The sequence below is a fragment of the Juglans regia genome, chromosome 4 (genome assembly GCF_001411555.2).
Source record: "Juglans regia cultivar Chandler chromosome 4, Walnut 2.0, whole genome shotgun sequence".
Classification (NCBI taxonomy): domain Eukaryota; kingdom Viridiplantae; phylum Streptophyta; class Magnoliopsida; order Fagales; family Juglandaceae; genus Juglans; species Juglans regia.
In genome coordinates, this window is record NC_049904.1 from 12,477,624 (window position 1) to 12,502,475 (window position 24,852).

A 24,852-nucleotide genomic window follows, 5' to 3' on the forward strand; every position below is an offset into this window, starting at 1 on the left:
TCTATTGTGGAGTTTTTTTGGTACAAATTATCTAAATTTTAGTCATCTTTCAATTTTGATCAAGTCAATGAAGATTAACAAGTGTCATTTTCCAGAGCCGAAATTTATTAATAAATATTTATAAAAAATTATGCATACATAGGTAATGTCCCACTCAAATCTGAAATATATTTCTGTTCATGTACGCGAGCAAAGTGCTATAATGTAACGAGACGTGTAGATTCGCGTTCATTACTCTTTGTTTATTGATGTATTACTATTTTGTCACTTTCATTTATATAAACCATTCCTCGTATGATTTTTTAAAATATAATTTAGACAATGGAAATCTTCAAAAATTCTTAAACAAATTTTGAGATGCGTTTTTTTATTAAATTTTTATTAAAGTGGATAGAAAAAAAATTCAGAGTAATTCTAATTTTATTCTGAAGTTTATGATCATAATTATGAGTAATATTACATATAATTATAAAAAATATATATTTTTAAAAAAGAATAAGACTCATTAGTACAAAATTATTATTATTATTTTTATATAAATCTTATATTTATTAATTTTTTTAAAAAAGGTTGAACAATACTTGCAGATTTCACAAGCAAATATCATTTTTTTATTTATTCTTTGCTAAAAAAAAAAGAAATGATATTAAGGTGAGTTTGGATGTTGAAGTGAGTTGAATTGAGATGATAAAATATTATTAGAATATTATTATTTATTATTATTTTAGAATTTGAAAAAGTGAATTATTTATTATATTTTATGTTAGAATTTAAAAAAATTATAATGATGAATTGAGATGAGTTGAGATAAGCTCAACTTCTAAACGAAGCCTTACAGTCGTGAGTGTGCAAGTATTATGCAGTCGTTTTAAAAAAAATGAATAAATATGTGATTTATATAAAAAAAAATTTAATTTTTTAATAATAAATTTTATTATTTTTTAAAACGACTGTACGACATTTGTGCATTCTACCATTATACGTTGAATTACTTAAAAATAAAATCCAAACGGATTCGGAATTCGGCGCGTAATTTGGGTTTTTCAGAACCAGGAGAAATGGAGGGGCAATTGGGTCTTTTAAAAAAAGAGCAGAGACCTGGCTCAATCATGGTCAGAATTCAAGCAAGCAGCCCCCCCCCCCTCTCTCTCTCTCTCTCTCTCTCTCTCTCCGACGCGTCTCAGAAAAGCAAACAAATTCAAGAGAAAAAAAAGAGAAGAAAAAGCAAAAGAAAAGAGCGTTGGAATTGTTGAATCTTCTATAATCTCTCTGTACTACTATATTTTCTTTCTTCGGGACGGAGTTCATTTCCTCGGCCCCAGAACGATCTTTTTCTTCCGGCGAGGATTTCCCAGAAGTGAAGCAGTTTCCTCCGTTACTGCAATTTAACTTTTTCATTTCTCGATATCCTTGTTGTAGCTTCGGACTCGGATTACTCAAGCTTGCTTCCAGGAAAAATGGTCAAGCGTGGTTATATGCTGCGTATCCTTTCTAAGTTTTATTTTTCCCCACTAGTCTTGCTTTTATTCGCTTGCACGGCTTCAATAAATTCAGGATTTGGGCTTTTTGCTTCAAATTTTACGGTTTATTGCTGTTAGTATTTGAGCTTCTTTTGGAAATTCTTAGTTGAAAATACATTTTTTATAAAAAGTATCAACTGTACTTTTGTTATTTTTCTTGGGAAAATGGTTTAACCGGCATTCCATTTTTGGTTTCTTCTTTTTACTTTTGTTTAGTTAAAGGATTTCTTTAGGCTCTGTTTGGTTGCTGAGAGAGTTGAAATATGGTTTTAATTGAACTAAACCTAGTTAAACATACTTCAGGCTTTGCTGTTAAATGGGGTTTTGAATTCTCGGCCAAGCTTGAATATTTTTCAGTACTTTTTTTCTTTATTCAATGTCTTCAGCAACTAGGAGCGTTAGACTCTAGAAAAGGTTATAACCAGTATTTTTAATATATAACTTTTTTTTTTTTAGTTCTATCAATAAAACAAAAAAAGGGGAATAAGTGATGTGGTTTATATATTGAGCCGTGTGATTTCTTGACTGAATGAAATAATAGAGGAACTTGTGGCTCATTCAGCGAGTGTGAACTGCGTGAATATTGGGAAGAAGGCGTGCCGTCTTTTTATCACTGGCGGGGATGACCACAAAGTTAATCTTTGGGCGGTTGGGAAACCCAATTCCGTAATGGTTAGAGTTCAAATCTTATTCTACTGCATTATTCTTGAACTTGCCTAGGGGTGTAAGAATAACCCGGCAAACTGGTCTGGTTCCATGTTTGGGTCGGGTGGTGGTTTGTAGATTCGGTGTTTTTCCTAGTTTGGTTCGGTTCCGGTTTGCAGTTTGTGGACCAAACCTAAATGAACCGAATTAATATACTGTATAGTTTTTAGAACTTTTTTTATATACTATATTGATTATACATATTGTAAAGATAATAATTATAGCTTGAAATTTTAATCTTATTATTTATACTTGATATAAGCTTACTCATGCATGAATATTAATATTAAGGGGAGGTTTGGATAATGAGTTGAGATGAGATGGATTGAGATGAAAGTTGAATAAAGATTTTTTAATATTATTATTGTTTTGGAATTTGAAAAAGTTGAATTGTTTCTTATATTTTGTGTGGAAAGTTGAAAAAGTTATAACGATTAGATGAGATGAGTTAGAGAGACTTTTGTATTCAAACTGGGCCAAGTTTTTAACATATTAAGTGTATAACATATACGTATATTGTATAGTGGTTAGTAAATTAGTGCATACTACATAGTATTTATCAAAACTATCACCTACCAATTAGTTGTTGCGCTTGCATATCTTAATATGCAGTAACTAGTATGTATTACATAGCACTTATTAATTAGATGATTCATTCATGCACATTAGTAAATTATTTATGTATAAATTAACTTCCATTTTTATATGCTCCTTAACTCATTAACAATTTAATATCTTGGAGAGTATCGTGATATCAATGTTATTACACATAATCAGATTAAGGAATCTAATTTATATAATGTAAAAAAGTTTGGGAAAGAAATGAGCGAAATATCGAACCAAACCAAAAGGTCAGATACATTCGGTTTCCTTGATGAATCGGTTGGTCAGGTTTTGATTATTACAAAACCAGATGGTTCAGTTTGGTTCACCAGTGAGCCTACTTGCCTAGTTAAATTAGGAATAGCGTATGAGTGTCTCCTTTGATGCACACTGGTTCAAAGTAATGAAAAACCATACAAATTAGAATGTGATAATATCTAATCAAAAGATTGGATATACACGAGATCTTTGCTTGTACAATGGGAAAACATTTGTATAAAAGAGAAATATATGTCAGTATAATTGATACACACAAAACCCACACCAATTCTTTGTTCAGATTTGCTTGTACACATGTTTCCAACATATAGTCTTGTACAGTGTGATCAACAAAATAAGTGCAGACTAAAGCTCGTGTAATTATATTTGGGACACAAGCACTCTTAGCATAACTCATGAGATGAAGTTCTATCCCTTAAATGGTCGATTAGAAACTACATGATAGTACGTTTATTCCTTTATTTGGATGCATTATAACTTTCTTTGTGTGTTGTTTGTGTTTGTGTTTTTTCGTTCCTCATTCCATATTGCACATTATAAGGACATTTTTTTTTTTCAAGTTAAGTCATCTAAATAATTGGCAAGCTGGGTGATCCTTGCATGTGCCTGCCTCCCTAATTTTGAAACAACGTGCATGGATTAATATGTTGAAATCACCCCCTTATAATTGAGTTTCGAACTACCCTTCTTTTATAATTGTTTTAAACCTAGTTTGATGAGGGCCATGCATTTGCTGGAACATTTCAATGAGTGTTGTTTTACATGTGCAGAGCCTGTGTGGCCATACAAGTCCAGTTGAATCGGTTGCTTTTGATTCGTCAGAAGTTTTGGTGCTTGCCGGAGCTTCTAATGGTGTGATAAAGCTCTGGGATTTGCAGGAAGTAAAGAGTAAGTCACTTCCTAGATTAGTTTCTTATTGCTTGATTCATCGAATTCTTTGATTGAAAGAACCATTACGTTGTTCTCTATATTACAAATAACAGATTATTAGTCGGGACTTTTTTCTTGGACACCTGGTTCCAATAAAAAATAATAGATTATATAATCTTAGGGCTGTAAGTAATTCGGTCCGGACCGGCAAAACCGACCGGACCGAATTATGGACCGGTCGGTCTCGGTCCTAAAATATGTGGATTGATGACATTCGGTCCAGTCCTAGGGTCTACAAATTTTGGATCGGAATGGATCGAATTGGACCGAACCCCTATATATATTTTTAAAAATATTTTTAATAATTTAATATATTATTTTTATATAGTAATTATATAAGTTAATAATGTAATTTTTATCTAATTTATTATCATTGACAATATAAAATATAAAATAATATATGCTATCAATTAATAATAAATAATAAATCATGTGATAATTTATGTCATTATATGTAAATAGTTAATACATCATACATTTATACATATTCTACTATTTACACTTAATTAAAATAATTAGGTAATTGTTTTTAAATACCTAAGTTGCAAGCAAGCGTGAATAATCTATATACAATGAAATTATTTGATATTCATTAACATTGGCTCGAGCGGGGTGTCGAACGTGACTCGAGCAAACACTGGGGTTTGTGTCTCGCTCGAGTCCACTGTCGCGTAAGACTCGAACGAACTCACTGTTTCTTGATTTTTCAGCTCCAAAACCAGTCTCTACCCCAACAATTAATAATTATGCATACTAAAGAGTAAAGTCTAAGTTAGTAAGTAGTAACTATCAACATCATAAATATAATTATAGTAAAATATTTTTTTAATGAGTTAGTTACATAATCCATATTAATAATTCACTTAATTTTAATTTAGTAACTTAAATAATTTTTTATTAATTTATTTGAAAAAAATAAAAATAAAATAATTAGGCCGGACCAAACGGACCGATAGCTACTGGTCTGGTCTGGTCCGGTCCCTATGGATGTTCGGTCCGGTCCCTATGGATGTTAAGTCCGGTCCGGGTTTCAGTCCATCATCGGACCGGACCAATTTACACCCCTATATTAGCTGTTGTTTCTTTAATAATAATTGTTTTGGCAGAAAAAAAGGGAAGTTGACAAATGAAGTTGATACAAACTTTATATAGATGATAGATAGTATTACCTACTCAGTGGGCTTTACCTGATAATCTTGGGGTGCTATTGTGGTTCCAATTTACTAGTTTGGGTTAGAATCTACAGAATTTTCCACTTTGGATTGCTGCATGAATTGTAAGATTAATTTGTGATTAAACTTCTGATCTTTTTGTTATTGTTATTGAAGTGTAGGGGTTCGAACTCTTACTGGACATAGTTCCAACTGCATTGCTGTTGAATTTCATCCGTTCGGAGAGTTCTTTGCATCTGGTTCCATGGATGCCAATCTAAAGATTTGGGATATTAGAAGGAAAGGATGCATCCACACATACAAGGGTCATACTCAAGGCATTAGTACAATCAAATTCACTCCCGATGGTCGATGGGTAGTTTCTGGTGGATTTGATAATATTGTAAAGGTACTAATTGATCACACCGCTAGTGTGCAGCTTGCAGCAAGTTTTTGTATAAATGTCTATAATCAGCAACTTCCTCTTACTGCTGAACAGGTGTGGGATCTAACGGCTGGAAAGCTCTTGCATGATTTTAAGTTCCATGAAGGACATATTCGATCGATAGATTTTCACCCACTTGAGTTTCTCTTAGCCACAGGTGAGCATCTGACCCAAAAGTTGGTTACAGACTTATGACTGTCTGTTAGGAAAAAAAAAAAGGCTCTGCATGATCGAGGAGGAGTTCTCAAAATGGTCCATAAGTCTCTAAGGAGGTGAAAATTGTATCCTGCATTTTTGTATTAGCCATTAGGTTTCTTTTTTTTTTTTTGGGGGGGGGGGGGCTATACAACAGGCACCTATGGTGGTTAATTAATTAGTTGTTTTTTTTATAGGTAAGTTGGTTAATTGCTGTTGCCTATCTTCTATTTAGTTCACTAAAAAAATTATGTACATAAACTGTAGCATACAAAACAAAACGTGCATAAACTGTGGCTTTGAACCTTTTAGTTGCCTATTTAACTATGTTTAATAAATGTATGTCAGGTTACCAACATTGAAGTTATGTGTAACATATATCTGATTCATTTCCTCTAGAACTGTTACCAACCTTTTAGTCGTTAGTAAGGTGTTGTAACATACAAATTGTTTTCCAGGTTCAGCAGACAGAACTGTTAAATTTTGGGATCTGGAAACCTTTGAACTGATTGGATCTGCCAGACCTGAGGTATATAGTGTGGTGTTCTCTGATCTGAAAGCTGCTTTATAAATTTAAGTATTGTAGAAGTTCAGTCTTCGTCTGGAAACTCAAAGACATGTACCAGGCCTCCATTTTTTTCCGTTCCTTATGTCAACTTTTCTCATTCTTTGGTTTGGTTAGAGAGAACTTCATATTCCCTTAATAATAATAGATGAGGATTTAATCCTACTTTTCTAAGAAGATAAGTTACTCCTTTCCAGGCTACAGGAGTACGTGCAATTGCTTTTCATCCCGATGGGAGAACTCTATTTTCTGGGGTGGAAGATAGTTTGAAGGTTTGGATTGTTCACACCCTGGAATTTTGTGAGATTGTGTTAGGATGGTACATAAACATCATATGTCCATGCTTATGAATTGTAGGTTTACTCATGGGAACCTGTAATATGTCATGATGCTGTTGATATGGGATGGTCAACACTTGGTGACCTATGCATTCATGATGGAAAGCTTCTGGCTTGCTCATACTATCGAAATTCTGTTGGAGTTTGGGCAGCAGATATATCGGTATCCACCATTATCTTTTCTAGTAACTTGTTCCTTATTATTTCTTGTTCTGTGGATCTTGAGGTCAATTTAAAAATTATATTCTCTGTGACAGCATATTGAGCCATATGCAGCTAATTCTATACCTGAGCAAAATGACTCTATGGAACAGAAAATTAACCTTAATTTCCCAGGAAGTCATTCTTCTGAGGATGTAGGAAGTGGTATCCGATCAGCTTCAGGTTTGCGGTGCATGTCTCCTGATTATGAAACGAAAGAGATAAAGAACATATATGTGGATTGTAAGTTTTATTTCTGCTTTCTGATTTGTTTTTTAGAATATAAATAACAGTTTTTATAGTTTTGAAACAGCTGTTGATTCTCTAAATCATCAAATTTTTTTAATATATTTTTTTGTTAATTTGTATTTTTGCACCTATTGTAAACAGTCTGGATCCAAGCATGTGGGAACTTTGGACTTGTCCAACATCTTACAGATATGGACTTTTAGTTTTCATCACAAGCTGCTTGGCTGGCTTATTAATTTTGGTTTGGTTTCTACTTACCCCCAATTAAAATATTTATAAAGAAAAATAAAACAATAAAAAAGAAGAAAAATCATTAAATTAAATTTCTATCTTATTATGACGTCACATGAAATCATTCTTTTCAGTGTTTGGTATCACTTTTATGGCAGATCTTGGAGATTGGCTTCGCTTGCCTCCTCTCAAAATTGACCTCCCTTCATATTTTTTAGTTGGAGGAAATTTACTGTGATTTTTCTCGTACAATTCCACAGATTTCTAGATGCTTAGCACTATATAGTGGCTGAGCGTACTTGTGGAGATGGATTAAGATTGCATGTGGCCTGTTCTAGCCAAGCATAGTTAGCTCAGTATGGTGTGAAAGCAAGAGTAAGGGCGGCGATTTTGAAAGAATTTAGTGTCCTGTGCCCACAAAAAGGCTTAAGCATATGTATTTTGAAGTAATGGAAATTATACTTGGGTAGTAAAAAACCATAAATCTTATTATTGTCACACTTCCATTTTTTGAAGTAATGGTATATATACTTACGTAACAAAAGCCATTATCCTTGTTATAGTTGCACCTCATGTCATAATGGTCTCTAAATGAATAGGTAGGTTGACCAAGGTTCAAATCCAGAAAGTAGCGACAAATTTGCCGCCTTTTGCAGCTTGTTACATACCCTAGACCTGGATACCAACATAGTCCAGCCCATGTTAAGAGTGGGTTGGGGGTGCCTTGTAGCAAATGCGCATAAAGGCATATTCTAGCTTGTACTCAATTTGTTGAAAGTCTTGCTGGTTTTCTGATCCCAAACTAAGTCTGGGGTTGTGTAATTCAGAGATGTTCAGGTTTCTGATTATGAAGATAGATACAATTTGGTTCTGCCCAAATTAATCCAATGTGGAGGCCTAGCACATGGAGTGTGGTATGTGGCAGACAGGCTTTCATTGGTGTCTAATTTGACACAAGCACTAACTCATAACTCATATTATGATCATATAGATATTGTGCTTTTATTTTCCCTTCATTTTCATCCTACTTTCTCTAATGTGCTGTTTTCTCTTATTTGTAAAGCTGCTGGTGGGAAGCTTGTTACCTCACCAAGAGTTGAGTCCTTCAATTCTCTAAAAGTGGTAACCCCAAAGGAAATTAGTTGTTCGCCAACTAAGAAGGAAAGTCCTGTCGCAGGCTTGAATGCAAGATGTAATGAAAAAGTACTTGATAAGACATGCGTTGTGCCTAGCATTGTAGCTAGGGACAGCGCCGGCAGAAGAGATGGGGTCAATTCTGGAAAAGAATTGATAACCTTTTCAAGGACAAAGCGTGGTATGTTGCTCAAACCAGCTCATGCTCGGAGGCCATCAAATAGCAAAGTTGAGGTTGAGAGGCTGCCAGAAACTGTTGAATCTGGAAATTTGAGCAATGTGTCGAGCAATTTAGATAGTGCAATAAATTCAAAATTCCAATCCAAACTTGCATCAGAAGATGGATGTAGAAAATCATGTGAGGAAGAACGTTCTCATATCAAAGGTGTTGCTGAGAACCTTGAAAGAATTTTATCACCACAGAAGCCCTGTAGTCAGGAAAGCTGTAAGTTCATATACTATAGTGCTATGTGTTTACGATGGGTTGTGACTAGTTTTTTTCATTGCTTGTAGGGTTTCGTCTCCTTCTCCCTTCATTCACCTATTTCTTTCTACCCTCTAATTGTCCAATGAGTGTGTCTTGGTTGGCTGTTGATCTCCATTTACACTTTAAAAAAGCAAAGCCTTTAACCCTACAATCTCAGGTCACTCAACCAAAGTCTTGTACCATTCTGCTTTGTCAGACTGCATTAAGTTAAGCATAGTTGAAGTCTTACAACACCTTCAGTACAACCATCTCACTTATCTTATTTCTGATAAAAAAAAATGGTCATTTATGCATTATCCTGAAACCGGCTTGTGACAGTTGCAACAATTACCTTCTGGTAGATGCATTGGTTTCTAATTAATTTGTTCTTCTGTAGTTTTTTCATCACAAACCTAATTCCAGACACTTGGGCCTTGTTTGATTTCTAAACTTTCCATAACATTTAAAAAAAAATTTGCGACTTCAATCCAAAAATCTTTCAATCTCAAAAGCATTTTCTATTTCTGTTGTAATCTGGTCAAATGAAACATTTTCTGTTTGAACTTTTTAACTTTTCATCCAATCATTTACTTGGATTCCAGCGAAAGTCAAAAACAAAAAAATCAAATCAATTAATATCCTAATCAAATTATTCAAACAGCCTTTCAACACTACCCAGACACTTTCACAAATCCCAATACAAAACATACTTCAAAGAATATTTATTCAAACTTTCTTATCTACCTTCTCAAAACCCAATAAAAATCTCAAAAGTTTTCAAAAAACATTCTTAAAAGTTTCATTAACCGAACAGACTGTATTTTTTGGGGTTAAATATTAAATTGGTTCCTGTATTTTGCCTTAAAGTCAAGTTACTTCCTGTGCTTTTCAATTATACCTTTTACTCCTTGTGATTTTACAATTGATCAAATTGATCATCTCGTCAGAATTCCATTAATAAAAGGTTAATAAACATTTCACAAACAAAAATAAACAATGATAAATCTTTTTTTAAATTTTATAAAAAAATGGACTGCAACTCCTTGGTCCTGGCGGCGGTGGCTGTACAATTCTAGTTGAAATGCATGCAAGTAGTAGTACCTTTCCTTTTACCTCATAATGGGGTAGCTGAGTCATGGTTATTTAAGCCTCTATCAGAAAGTGGCCACTAGTAATGATCTGTTTTGATCTGTAAAATAGATTTATAGTCTGTATCTTGGAATAAATAGCTTTATTATTATGTTTCAGGCGACGAATCCCTCAGTTGCAACAAAGGGCTAAGCCCTGTTAAAATTTTCAATGGAGGTTCACCATTCTCCCAACTCTGTATTTTTATAGAATATACAGGTGGGATAGATCTTGATTCTTTAAAAAATTACATTTGGCAGTTGCAGTTGTACAAGGAAGGACTCGCTCTCTGGTTGAGAGGTTTGAAAGAAGAGAGAGTGTCAATAGCAATGAAGAGCAAACATCTACGGTGTCTTGTGTGATACCTGAAATGGATAAGACTCCCACCATGCTGGTAAAAAAATTTCTGATGTAGAAGAACAACTTTTCTAGACTACAGGCAATATCTATAGTGGCATCTCTACTTCTTTTGCAGATTCTGATTTCAATATTTTACATCTTAATTAATAAGGCGTTCGAGAAGTCGAACTTTTGTTCCTATGAGTAAAACTTTTGAGTTAGTAATTTCAGAAGTGTGTATTAACAAGTCATTGGACATTGTCAAAGCTAGGACTTTGCTGTTAAACTAGAACCATGATTGTTTGCGTTGTTGCTCAATAATAATGATTCATTGGCAAACTTCCCAGTTACAAATCAAAGGTGGTGTGATCATCAGATGATTGCGATTTCTTTAAACCTTCTACATAGCATTGAGAAATAAATTTATTAGTTCTTTTAGTAGAATAACTAATATATTTAACCCCAAGGGGTTGCGTAGTGGTCCTGGGGCGAGCTTATAAATCAGACGTGCTAGGTTCAAAACTCTGCATTCATACTCTTGGGGCCGTCAGACTGGGGGAATTCCTCCTTGAATTACCCAAGGTGCACCTGCAGGAAAATCCTTGCTGAGGGCTTGTGCACTCCCAGGATCAGTTGGGACTATGTCCCTAACACCTGGTGCCAATAAAAACAAATAAATTTATTAGTTTTATAGAAATCTGTTTTTGTTTGCCCAAATTTTTTGCTCTGGAAACATAATTTTGTATTTACTGTTTGCCCAAATAAGCTCAATAGTGATACACATTGTAACTCCTGGTTAGTTAAAGTTCAAATATTGTTTCACGTTTCTTTTTTTAACTAACAGAAAGGAGTACCTCAAACTTCTGGAAGGGACTGGACTTCCACAAATGATAGGGACGTTACTGATGATCTCATGCAAACTCATGAAGTATTCCTAAGTACCCTTCGCTCACGCTTAACAAAATTACAGGTAACCGTGGTTGATCAAAGGGAATAATTAAATTTTTCCATGTAAGTTTTGTTAGACATGGACAAGTTCATCTTATAAAGATAACCTCTGGAAGCCAAATATATTGACTTGCCATGGATGTATTTTGAATGGTACATTAGTGAATCTAATTTACAATATGTAAAATGCATATTACTTAATTATTGAAAAACTTCTTGCTGGTTCAAAGATTGGGAAAGATAAAAAGAAAAACAATACTTTACCAAATGTTGTTCAAGGAACATATTACATGTAGATCCCTTTCTAAAGTTGTTTTACACTGGAAGTCATGTACATCATTCATAATGGGAGCTCACAGGTGGTGCGACATTTTTGGGAGCGGAATGATATCAAAGGTGCCATTGGTGTGCTAAGGAAGCTGCCGGATCATTCTGTGGGTATCTATTAGAAGACTTCCGCTGCTTATAATTATTAAAAAATTTTCCTAATGGTTCCAACTAGTAATGAGTGCTTTTTTTTAAACATATTTTGTTGACTAAATATTCATTTGATGCTGGTGCAGGTGCAAGCAGATGTGGCCAGTGTTCTTATGGAGAAAATGGAGATTCTTACCTTAGATCTGTTTTCTTGCTTGCTTCCTGTGCTTTTGGGTTTGCTTGATAGCAAGGTAGAAAGGTAATTTTTTAATGCATGAGATGATTGGAAAATTCATAATGCTTGGGCTGGAGGATGTTTGTGCTGGGATTTTTTGATGACATGGAATCTCACCATGGCAGGGTCCTTCGGACCTGCCATAGGGAGTAAACCCCAGATACACAGTCCCACTCACCAGAACTGTGTATCAGGCAATCCAGGGGAATATCATTGGTAAAAGCATGCTTAAAGCACTCTTTGTAATTAAAAAAAAAAGTTATAAAAATCAGTTCAATACCTAGAAAATTATGTAAACAAAATATTCATAAGTATGCATATGATATTGAAGATCATTTATCATATCATGGCGCCACTTCTTGTTGCGTGTTATGTATATGGTGCCATTTAATTGATCATGTTAGCATAGAAGTCGATACCTACAATTCTTGATCTTTTTTGGTCATGGCCTTTTTGGTATATTTTGATTTAACCATGTACTTTTGTAATGCCCCATACCCGGAGGTCCAGGAAGTTAGCTCCTGTTACCTAAATCATCTCCCAACAATACAATATATATACTCCAAGGATCATAACAAAAACATTTCTACAACTCACCAAAGCTCTTTTATAAAAAAAAATATACATCCACAAAACTAACATCAACAAAGTTCCAAAATACCAAACTCCACGAGGTCTAATCAATCGACAAGGTTAATATCAACATCCCAAAATAAACCAAATCTACAGAATAAGAATCCAATCTACTAAATAAAATCCTCCAATAATCATAGTACCCTTAGGTAGTAAATCCACTATCCTCAGCTAATCCTGCCCATGCTTCCTATTCCTGATTCCTGGTTGAACCATCAAAATCATTTGAAAATATTGAATGTAATTGAGTGAGTTATCAACAATATAGTAAGCAATGAACATATACTAGTATGTAAACATAAGTTAGTATAGTATGTAGAACAAAATATACAAAATCCTTTGGCATAAACATAACTGAAAAACATCATAACAGAACAGTATTTCATGTTTAAACCCCGTGGTAGGGTTTGCAACCGAGCAGAAACAGAATGTGAAATTTTTTCCTTATTATTCTTGGAGTCTTGAGTGTGCACACAGGAAAGACCACGCAGAAAACCACTTTGTTTCCGAAGTGGGTGCACTAGAAATAGAGATGTTGGTACTAACATTATAACAGAAGCCACAGTTTTACACCCGTGATAAGGTCGGGACGGAAGCAGAAACAGAAAGTCTTGCTAGAGGTTTTTAGATATAGCATCATATCATAGCAGAGTACTCAATAGAAACAGATAATTTTCATATAATCATGTACATAATTTCATATTTTCATAATTGCTCTTTTTATACAACTAAGAACAGAATGCTAAAAATTGCTCATGTATACACCAGTCATGAAAAAATATTTTTTTCTCTTATACGGATATCATGAGTAATGCAGATAAAATGATCGAGGTTGTTTTCAAGTTTTTCATAACAAAACAAAATGCATGTTTTCATAAAATCAACCTTAGTCCATTCTTTTTATGCAAAGTCTAGTATAGGTGCACTGCTTACTTAGACTCTAGCAGTGTATTGTCTAAGTCTTGAGCCCGAACTCTAGTAATATCAACACCTAAACCATAATATTCACCGACATATTAACAACCTACACAAACACAAAACCAATCCAACTAACAGCAATTACCCGATTCTAACGATAGATTAACGCCAGCCCATAATTAGTAATTAATTTATCACACACCCGTCAAGCAAAACAACCACATTTTCAAGCCAACCAGCTCACTCCCAACGTGTCAAATAACCCAACAGCCGTAATTAATTCATCACACTCCCTGTCAAGCAGAATAACCACATTTTCCAGCAAATCAAAAAGCCCAAACAGCCACATACGTCAACTCAAACAGCCATACACATCAACCCAAACAGCCACTTATCAACCCAAACAACCATATATCAACCCAAACAGCCAACAACTCAACCCACACAGCTGCACACATCAAGTCTCCTCTGCCCACAACACCACAAACTCGAGACTTCTGACATGTCAAACAACAACCCAACAAGAAACAACAGAACTTATAGATTCTATCATTCAAACATAATTCCTTAAAATTCCAGCAACCACCAATCATTCAGATCATACACGTAACAATGCAAAAATGTGCCTAATAGTTTGAATGTCGCACCTAATCTCATGCGGTGGCCCTTGGAATTAGAGCAAAACGACACTGTCTAGGGTGTTGGAGACATCCTGTGATACCGAGCAAAAACAATTTCTTACAGTGGTTAATAAAGTGCAATGGGGACTAAAATCGAGCAACCCTTTAGATGCATTACCTTGGCGGTACTTTGAACAAAGGCTATGCAATGCCACTAACTCCATTGGTCACAATGGCGGCACTAACAGAGAGGACAAATCTTGGGTTTAGAGAGAATGAGAACAAATGAAAGAGAATATAAGACTTACTGTTGTGGCCATGTATAACGGTGTTCGGTGGCTGGACTCGCTACGACACAAATCAAGTGACTGAAAAACCCACTGAAACAGAGCAATAGAAGAGAGATAGAGAGGGAGAGTGAGAGATGCAGATCAATGGAGAAGAGACAGAGATGGAGGGACCACTGTAGCTTACTGGCGTGGTGAGGACAACTGGCTACGACTCTTGACAACAGTGATGCACGACGGGGAGAAGGGAGGTAATGATATGCAAGAGGGAAAATTTATGAGGAAATGGCGCATGGGGAGACAAAGAAAACACAGAGAGCGTGAAATGGGTAGAGGAAAAGCTTACCATGTCGAGCTCAGGCGGTGGGACTCGTTGGCAACTAAGGCCTTAGGAGGAGAGGCGGCGGCGAGCAGTACAAAACCTAACTGAACGTAGGAATGAGTGGAAGATGATTGCACAATGGCTGTTGAAATGAGAGACGATCGTAGTGGAAGGAGGAAGTGAGAGTGACGGAAGAAAAAGAAAAACTGAAGGGGAAAGGAGAAACCGTCGGGGAGGGGGAGAAAAAGAAGGAGAGAAGATGACATACCAATAAAACGACGTCATCCTTCCTCAGGGGCTGGGCTTCTTCATGGGCCTGGGTGTTACGACTTCAATTTGATTATGGCTATCAAATATCATACACGTGTATATTTAGTAAAGGAAAAGAGAATTAAAAAAATGTTTTATTTAAATTTTATGTAATTACTTGATTACTTGAATTTTTTTTTGCCTAATACTCTAATAAATTGGGTTAGTAGGCCAAAGATATTTTTTGTCTTTTGTTGTAAACCTTTTTTTAATGTATTTTATGGTTTTTTTGTTATTATACATCATCTTTAAAATATTTGCTATAATTCAATCAAACGTGAGTGTGTTTTGCATTTAGGTTTTAGACGGTGCATGTGCTTAAGTGTTCCTAGCGCTCACCAATACAGATCCCAAGCCCATCCTTGATCACTAGAGCTATAAATATTTGATTTTACGTCTGAATTCTCATGTGGTTTATAATAAGTATAATTAAGCTCTCATGATTGGCAAGCCTGGATTCTATAGTATACTCGTCTAGAGTCTAGATAGTAGCACCTTGACCTTTTGTTTTGTTTTTTTTTTTTTTTTTTTTTTTTTGGGGGGGGGGGGGGTGTGTTGGTGAGGGGAATTCAATCTCAGGAAAAAGAAGAGTTGATGAAGATACCCTACCATTTTCACAACCATCTTTTAAAATCATGGTATTTTAGTAAAATGATGATACTTTTGTAAGTTGTCTTTCAAAAATGCCCCTCATTTACAACATAATTGTGAAAAGGGTTGTGTAAAGAGTTGTAGGTTTATCATTTTCCTTTTAGGAATGTGAATATCACTGAAAGGGTGTCAAATGATATTTGGTGCTGTTTAAATTTACCATATTTGCTACAATGAGTTAGTACTTTACCTGAATCTCATTGTGGTTACAGATAAGTTCTAATAGACATATTCTTATGCTGCCACTGTTACAGGCATGCAAATGTGTCATTGGAGATGCTATTGAAGCTTGTAGCAGTGTTCGGCTCAGTGATATACTCAACCGTTTCAGCACCTCCCACTGTTGGTGTTGATCTTCAGGCAGAGCAAAGGTTTCATTTTTCACAATAATATGCTAATTTTGATTTTACTTTCTTGGGTGGGTATGGTTGAGTGAGATTTATTTGGTGCAATGAACGAACTTCATCTGAAATTTATGCACAGGCTATCCTGCTGCAACCAGTGTTTTATCCAGCTGCAAAAGATCCAGAAAATTCTCCCGGAGCTTGTAAGGTAAGCATGTGATCTTGAGTTTCACACTAGAAAGTATTCAATTGGAATAGAGTGTATGCAAAGTTTCCATATAGGCTTGGAATGTTTATGTGTGTGTGTGTGTGTAAGTAATGCACTTTTATTAAAAGCACAGGGGCGCAACTATAGTACTCAGGAAGCATACAACAGGATAACAAAAAGGACATGAGTCTTTGAAATCTAGAAAATTAGGGAGTTTGAGCCATTATGAGTAGCTATTCAAACATAAAGGGTACTGAATACAGTGACTTTTAACATTATTGTCTTCTCATGGTCTTGAAATATCACATTCTACATAGGATTTAGAATGTTCTCTTTTGAATGTCTTATGCAATAGTATCCCCCCAAAACGAAGGAAAGGGAGCGGAAAAATAGGTTGCATTGTTGACAAGAAAAGTAGTAAAGATTGTAGGTATTTGAATTGGAGGGGTTTGAGAAACCTGGCCTTTGAATCATCCTGATCCCTGAATGGCTGAAACCCAAGTGCTGAGCTTTATCTTGGAGGAAGAAAAGTTTAGCAATTTCAAGTAAATTAATATTTGGAGACCAATAGCTAAATACTTGGCCTTCATCAATATGACATTCATGAAGACCTCTCCCTAGGTTGCGGGTGTGTGCACACATGTGCGGCCAAACCACAAATCCTTGGCTCTGTTGCATGCGTGTCTACTAGTTTTTTTTTTCTTTTGCCAGATTCATTGTGGCATGCTGAACCTTCAATGGTCATTTGTGAGTCTTGTGACATCATTGCTTAATTTTGATAAGTAGAATGCCCTTTCTTGTGTGCAGTCTGATTGACTTTCAATGCAAATTTAGTAATTGATGCATCAATAATCTTTCTCTTGGTTTTTAATGCAGGAAGGGTGGATTGCTGGCAAAATCTGCTCGGGAATTGAATCTAGTTCTTCAAGAATCGTGACCAATGCTGCCAAGCCAACAAATTTCTGCAGGCGAGAAAGGGCAGCTAAACTGACATCCGTTGGAGGGGACTACTTATCGAACAGTACATTTCTTACATTGAGTTATAAGGCTATCATATCGAGCAATTTTCTTCCAATCTCTGGGCCTTTGTCATTGTCCCCGGCTTTTGTCAGTAAAGAGCGCTATATTTGGAAGCAACATCTTTCAATGCCAGTGTAAGAGCAAGAAGACTGCAGCAATTATTCCAAACTTGGTCTTCTGGCAACATAATCCCCAAATTTTGATTCTTTTGTGGAAAATATCAATTCTCTCTTTGGTTCAATTGTATGTAATGATTTGCCTGTTTATAATTCATATGCATTATACTGCATTTGTAATGAATTCAATGAAAGTATATATAAAAATATGTTTTCTTCACTGCTGCAGTAGTTATTAACACTAATTCAGTTCTTTATGACAATGAAGAATCTTGTATTGGTCTGGGACAAGGAGGTGAAGACTAGCTTTTTTGGGTGGATGTTCAGTGCTCAGTCTTTCTGTAATGTCCTTGTCACTTATTATGAGAACAATCCCTATCTTCGGACGAGTATTTGGTGGAGTAGGGCTCCTTCAAGAGTTCCGTATTTTGCATAGATGAGTTCCTTAGGAAGGATTCTTACCAATATATATATATATTTTTATTATTTGATTGGGTGAGAGGGGTTTCGAACTCCAGACCTTCATTTTGAAGGTTGGGGTTATGCTAATCAGACTGTAGGCATTGTATTTATGGAAGATGTAGATTGGTATTTGCATTTGCTAGGGCTAATGTGTTGTGGAGTGACTTCTTCATATGGTTTGGTGGGACAACTTTAATGATTTCTTTGTATTTAAATTTTTAATTCCGTTTTTTAACGATGTTTTATTACTTACGAAAAATATTTAAATCAAATAAGGAAGTAATTACTATATTATTTATGGGAGGGAGGGGCCACAGCGGTAGAAATTTCTCTTCGTATTTCATTGAGTCGCCTCATCATTTCATTTCATTTTATTTTATTAACCTATCCCCAACCTTTCACACGCTAAAAAAAATCTTCTATTATTATGGTATTGCAATAAATCCGTTCGATTTATTAACATTAAGATTAAAGTCTAGATTAGTTACGCAATTCAGATGAGATGAGATGAGATGAGATATTTTGTTGAAAGTTGAATAAAAGATTATTATAATATGAGATGAGATAGTTTGATTTTGTTGAAAGTTATAATAATGAAATGAGATGAATAAGATGAGATAGTTTGGTTTTGTGTAACTTATGAGATGAGAGATTTGCTACTATTTATGACTACTAACTTAATGAGGAGAGAGAAAAAATTTTAATCTTATAACGATTATTGATTTCCTATTACTTGTCTCTTTGACTTTACCCTCACTTTATTCTTTATATCATTTTATTATTACTTATACAATAAAGAAAAAATATTGTTCAATTTTTTTTTTTTTTGGAAGGAAACTTGTATTATTCATCAAAGCATATTAGATCAATGACTGCATATTAGATCACATGATGGATTGATCACTTTGCATAGTTTTGAATATGATTCTTGATATCACTAACAATCATTCCTGCTGTAGGCCAGGATTCCTCTTCCTTTGTTGTTATGTCTTTAACAATATGTAGTGAGTCACCCTCCAACATGATGTGACTTAGACCTAGATTTAAACCAAAATTGGTAGCTTCGAAGGCGCCAATAGCTTATGCCAATAGAGGATCAGGAAAGAAGGATCGATTATTCTCATAGTTGCAGCTACTGATCTATTCTCATCTCGGACTATGATTCCAATTCCAATTTTGCAATGAGTCTTATCAACAAAAACATCCCAATTAATCTTGAAAGTGTTCATAGGAGAAGGGGGTCCATCATTGTTCTGAGCTGGTAATGCTTGATTGACCAACTTTCATGGACTATATGGCCTTCATCTCTTGCAAATCTTCTAGTGACTGCTTCACCATTGCATTAGGATGCTTGAACTCTTTTTGAAAGACAAAAGTATTTCTTCTCTGCCAAATTCTTATGAAAACCACAGCTAATTCCTCCATCACTTATGTTTCTGAATTAGTCCACATGTTTTCTATCAATTCCATAAAAGTCTTCTTAGATAGAGAGCTTTTTTAAATCTTTTTGGAACATTGGCCCCATATATCTTGTGCTGCCGGACAACTCCATAAAGCATGAGCTACTGATTCCTCCCCTTCTATGCAAATAGGACAGTTAGGATTTTCCACAACCTCCTTCTTAGACAGGTTCAGATTGGTAGGGAGTCCTTCTCGACAAGCTCTCCACAAGAAAATTTTGTTTGCTGGGGAAATATTCAGCTTCTATATGGCAGACCACACTTGTCTACTATAAACACTACTTGATGGCTGACCCTTTGGTTGTTCTTCCAATTCTTTATGAAAATGATAAGCACTTCTTATTGTGAATTTACCATCTGCAGATCATTTCCAAATCAATTTATAAGGGCTATTACTACAACTTAGAGGATTTTTTTTTTTTTATATAATATTAGCTTCCTCTCTAAAAAAGATTTCATCAATTAGAGGTGATCTCCATTTCTTAGTACTAGGATTAATGAGTTCTTGCACTTTTGCATTTCCTTCCAACACCTTTACTGCACTATGGATTATGAATGAGGATGGTTGTGGAAGCCACTTGTCTTTCTAGATATGTACATCTTTTCCATTCCCTATTCTCCAGATTGTGCCTAATTCCAATAAATGTCTAGCAGCAATGATACTTCTCCATATGAAAGAGGGCATGCGGCAAATCTTAGCTTAAAAGAATGTATCATTCGGGAAATATTTCATCTTTAGAACTTGAGATGCTAGTGACTGAGGGTAATGTAATAAGCATGACCAGCCTTGCTTTGCAAGAATAACCAACCTCTAGATCTTTAAATCCCAGATTTTGATTTTCCCATTGTGCTCCATGAAATCCAATGAATTTTCCTCTCTTGATCTTGTTGACCCCACCAATAATTTTGCATAATTCTATTAATGTTTCTGCCAAGGCTGCAAGGAAGTTTGAAGACTCTCATGCTATATGTAGGAAAAACTTGCACTACTGACTTAAGGAGGATTTCTTTGCTTGCCTGAGAGAGGGTCTTGACTTTGTTGTTGCTAATCCTGAATCTAACTAGTCCAAGATACTTTCGAAGGAATTGGCTCGAGATCTTCCAACCAGAGTTAGAAAATCAAGATATTTCTCATAAGGCACAGTTGATTTGACTCTTGCTATGTTCATAATGATTTCTTGAACTTCTCTTGGTGTATTTCTGCTAAACTGGACGGTAGTTTCCTCCTTGTTTAACCTTTGTCCAGATGCATTTTCATACATGCTTAGCCTATGAATCAATCTGCTCCATTCAAGAGAATTTGCTTTGCAGAAAAGCAAACTATCATCTATAAAGAAAAGGTGATTAATATGTAACTTGCCTCAAACAATTGGAATACTTGCAATAGCTTGTATCCTTTCTACATAGTTAAGCATATAACTCAGCACCTCATCACATAAGATGAATAGATAAAGTGATAAGGGGGCACCTTGCCTAGTTCCTCTTGATGGTTTAAAGGCTTGTTAAGGGATACCATTGGTCATAATTGAGTATGAAATAGACTCAATGCAATTCATTACTAGATCAACCCAACTTTGAGCAAAACCCAACTTGATCATTACTGTTTTGAGAAACTTCCATTCGATTCAATCATATGCCTTACTCATGTCCAGTTTTAAGGTCATATGTCTGGACTTACTTGTGAGCTTGCTATTCATAGTGTGCATTGTCTCAAAAGCAATAATAATGTTGTGAGATATTAATCTACTAGGCACAAATGGAGATTGAGTATGGGAGATAATCTGTGGAAGAATCTTTTTCAGTCTATTGGCAAGAGTTTTTGAGATGATTTTATAAATGACATTACATAGACTTATAAGCCTAAAATCAGTCACTTTGGAAGGATATTTTATCTTGAGAATTAAAGCAATATGAGTTTCATTAATCTCAACAACCAAACCATATGAGTTCAGCACATGCAGAGCAGCTTCACTAACCTCTTTACCAATAGAGCTCCAGTGATTCTGATAGACGGCAGGTGGGAATCCATTTGGTCTGAGGGAGCTAAGAGAGTTCATTTGGAATATAGCCTCCTCGACTTCTTGAGTGGTGAATTTCTTTATGAGGTTGTTATTCATGTCAGTAGTCACTCCAACATTCAAAGTCCTCAAGCAGTCAACAATGCCATATGGTTGAGATGTGGAAAAGAGTTCTTGGAAATAGTTATGGAACTGTTCAGAAATAGCCTCTGAAGATACAACCTCATTTCCTCTTTCCTCTTTAATATTTTTTATAGTATTGATCTTCCTTCTTTGGTTAGCAAAATGATGAAAGAATTGTATATTTCTATCTCCTTCCCTTAACCACTTATGCTTTGCCCTTTGTTTCCAGTTTATATCCTCCTCTTCAAGAAGCTTATTAACCTCCTTTTGTAAAAACCTTGATGCTGCTCACCTAATCACCTTTGTTAGACTTCTGGAGATCTGAAATCTGATGAAGTTTGGAATTAATAAGCTTTTTAGAGTTACCAAAGCTCTCTTTACTCCACTCCTTTAGCTTTGTTTTGCATCTTAGAAGGCTTTCAGTATTCATCTTTAACTTATAAGTTGCTAGCATTGTCTTTTTCCAAACTTCCTCTATTAGCATGTGACACTCCTCTCTTTGGGCCCATTTGGCTTCATATCGAAATGGTCTTTCTCCTCCTCTCTCACCCTGCACACTAGAATCCATAGTGATTATGAGAGGTCTATGATCTAAGCTTTGAGCTACTTCTACTCTCATTGTGGTATTAGCAATTAAATCATGCCATCCAGAGTTACCAAAAGGTCTGTCAAGCCTTTCTTTAGTAAACTGGGACCCTTCTCTATTGTTGCATGAAGTATATTTGTCACCTTGGAAGCCCAAGTCACTTAAGTCACATTCTTCGATTGTTAATTTGAAATCTTCTATCTAACTGTAAGGTCTCACAACTGCTCCAAACTTATCATTCTGATGTAGAATCTCATTGAAATCTCCCATGTAAATCCAAGCCATCTCAACTGTTGGTTTCAAAGCTCTAAGTAGTCTCCAACTATCTATTCTTTTACTGTTAATTGGATTTCCATGAAAACTAGTTAACATCCACTCCTCCCTCTCACCAGAGTGAGAAAATCTTAGAGAAATATGGTGTTGAGAATAGGATTCTAGAGTCACCTTCATATCATCTTTCCACAGAAAAAAAATTCCTCCACTTAAACCTTTACTGTCCACCACAAAACTATGTTCAAGGCCTAAAACATTTCTCGCTTTCTCAACTTTGATTCTACTGCACTTGGTTTCAATAAGGAAAATGAAATTTGGGGGCTTGTTCTTCACCATGAGGTGAAGCTCTCCAACTATCTGAGGGTTCCCAAGCCCTCGGCAATTCCAACTTATGCAAGTTTCCATCACCAACTCTTCCTAGTACAAGTTTCCACCAACTAAAGCCATTGTTTTTAGTCTTTTAATACAGCTACCATCGATACATTCCCCCACAAAGTTACTACCATCTCTTTAGTTAGAGCTAGTGACAGTAGACAGTTCATTAGTTACAGGATTAACAAATAATTTATTAAAGAACTTATCTCTAGCTCTCATTTTCCATATAGCTTGTTTTTTGGAATTAGCAAGTTCTATGATTTGATGAGAGATGAATTGGTCCAAGGAACTTGCTTGATTTGCAATAGACAAACCTGGTTTAGAGATGACAGTTGTAGGTGAATTTGCCTTATGTGCTTGATCCTCCATCTCCTCAATTGCCTCTTCATGTATAATATCACTATCTCCCATATTGTGCTGACTATCCTTCTTCATTTCTTTCCCATTAAGTACTGGATCCGCAGTAATGGGGGGAGAGGAAGTCAAAACTATTTCCTCTCTGTCCTTATTTGGCAGCTTTTCAATACTGGCAACATTCCTAAACTACTCTCTCAATTCCTCTTTATAGGGATTTCATCCATCTTTTCCAATGACCGATCCTAAAATTCTGGCTTAATAGAATTCATTTCCTTATTGATCACCTTCCTTGAGCTCCCTTACTGTCGATTGTGCTATGGTTGCTAAGCAGTGTCTTTGTTACCCCTTGGTAGCATTTCCATTTGACTTAGTAGGGTTTGCACGTAACCAAGGACCATACTGATTCTTTCCCTCTGGAGTGTTTCTATCATGACTAATCCCTGAATAGTGCTTCTGTACATGTTTGATTACACCACATTGAAAACAAAACGAATGAAGTATTTTATACTTGAATGGAGTCCATAACTGCTTTTGATCAATGGTTAAAAATCTTCCTCTTGTTAATGGCTTGGTGATGTCGATCTCCACTTTGATATGTAGGAATTTTCCCCAACCAAAACCCTTTTTCATTTGTCTCAACTTCCATCACCTTCCCCATACCAGAACCTATTTGAAACCCACCTCTTCTCTCATACTTGCAAGAGGCATATTATGGACCTGAATCCAAGATGTTTCCATAGAGAAATGAATATCCTTCAATGGAGTGTTACCAGCAAAGTCCTGAAGACAAACCAACATTCTGTCAAAAGACTTCCCTTCATAACTTTGCACATGTCATGTTCATATTGAAACTCCAGCAGGACACGATTTTCCCCAACATCTTTAAACTGTATCCATCCTTCTAGTCTCCATATTTTAGACATAATTGTCCTAAAAGCCTATTTGTTAATCATCTTGTATGAGATTATCAATGCCAGAAGACAAGACTTTCATTTTGTTAATGATCTGCCCATTGTTGTTGGATCCAACACTACTTCTTGTTTCTCTTGTTCAGTAAGGTTGAATCCTTCCCACGTTCTTTCTAGTTCTTCCTCCATCCTTTCCTCTCCAGAAAAAATCTAAGAGAGAGCCATTTGCCAAGGCAAAGATAGCACCTCACCCCCTAGAGAAGGAGAGAACCTTAGAGCTTTTTGCACTCCCCGGTTATTGACTTTTTATTATTTATTCTTTTGGTTTCTCACCTTTTAAATTTTAAATTTCAATTATTACTGCCTATTGCTCGGATGGACTAATTATATTAACTAATAAAACAAATTTACAATATCAATGGGGCCTAAATTTTTTTTGAAAGGAACTAAGAATTTCATTAATGCAATTAGATACAAGACTTATCAGTTTGAATAACAGACATAACTTCCTGAGGACCATCCTCAATCCACACAAACTCATGTTCTGAATACAAGCCTAATTTTGCAACCATATGAGCAGCCTGGTTACCACCTCTTCTTACAAAGCATAGCTTCCAATCAGTGTGAGTAGCCATTAGAGATTGTATATCATCAATCAATTGACCATTCCAAGAGAGATCATCATTACTCCCATTAACCCCATCAATGACTAACTTTACATCCCCCTCAAAAAGCACCTGATGCATATTCAGCTCTTGGCAAAGTTGAATGCCCATGATGAGA

General features: G+C 35.5%; 1 protein-coding gene across 3 annotated transcripts; it reads left to right on the forward strand.

Moving 5' to 3' along the window:
* The first annotated feature begins 1,159 nt into the window (after nt 1-1,159).
* LOC108992579 (katanin p80 WD40 repeat-containing subunit B1 homolog) lies at nt 1,160-17,806 on the forward strand. 3 transcript variants are annotated; one of them, XM_018967166.2, is made up of 18 exons: nt 1,162-1,482; nt 2,062-2,192; nt 3,878-3,995; nt 5,371-5,597; nt 5,688-5,790; nt 6,287-6,357; nt 6,591-6,665; nt 6,751-6,894; nt 6,989-7,175; nt 8,476-8,991; nt 10,261-10,317; nt 10,401-10,534; nt 11,324-11,449; nt 11,787-11,861; nt 11,991-12,103; nt 16,074-16,190; nt 16,303-16,371; nt 17,248-17,806. In XM_018967166.2, the coding sequence occupies exons 1-18, from the start codon at nt 1,458-1,460 to the stop codon at nt 17,306-17,308; spliced, it is 2,349 nt and encodes a 782-aa protein (XP_018822711.1). In that variant the 5' UTR covers nt 1,162-1,457; the 3' UTR covers nt 17,309-17,806. The 3 variants fall into 3 exon arrangements, with proteins under 3 accessions (XP_018822713.1, XP_018822711.1, XP_018822714.1); XM_018967168.2 differs by lacking the exons at nt 16,303-16,371; nt 17,248-17,806 and having other exon boundaries at nt 1,160-1,482; nt 11,787-11,865; nt 16,074-16,185; XM_018967169.2 differs by lacking the exons at nt 1,162-1,482; nt 2,062-2,192 and having other exon boundaries at nt 3,887-3,995; nt 5,366-5,597; nt 17,248-17,308.
* The last annotated feature ends 7,046 nt before the right edge of the window (nt 17,807-24,852 follow it).

Bases quoted from the DNA above. Each gene is read 5' to 3' on its own strand.
- LOC108992579 (XM_018967166.2), top strand. From the start codon at position 1,458: ATGGTCAAGCGTGGTTATATGCTGC. The intron at 6,666-6,750 runs GTTTGGATTGTT...TATGAATTGTAG, and splicing joins GGGTGGAAGATAGTTTGAAG to GTTTACTCATGGGAACCTGT. The intron at 16,191-16,302 runs GTTTCATTTTTC...ATTTATGCACAG, and splicing joins GATCTTCAGGCAGAGCAAAG to GCTATCCTGCTGCAACCAGT.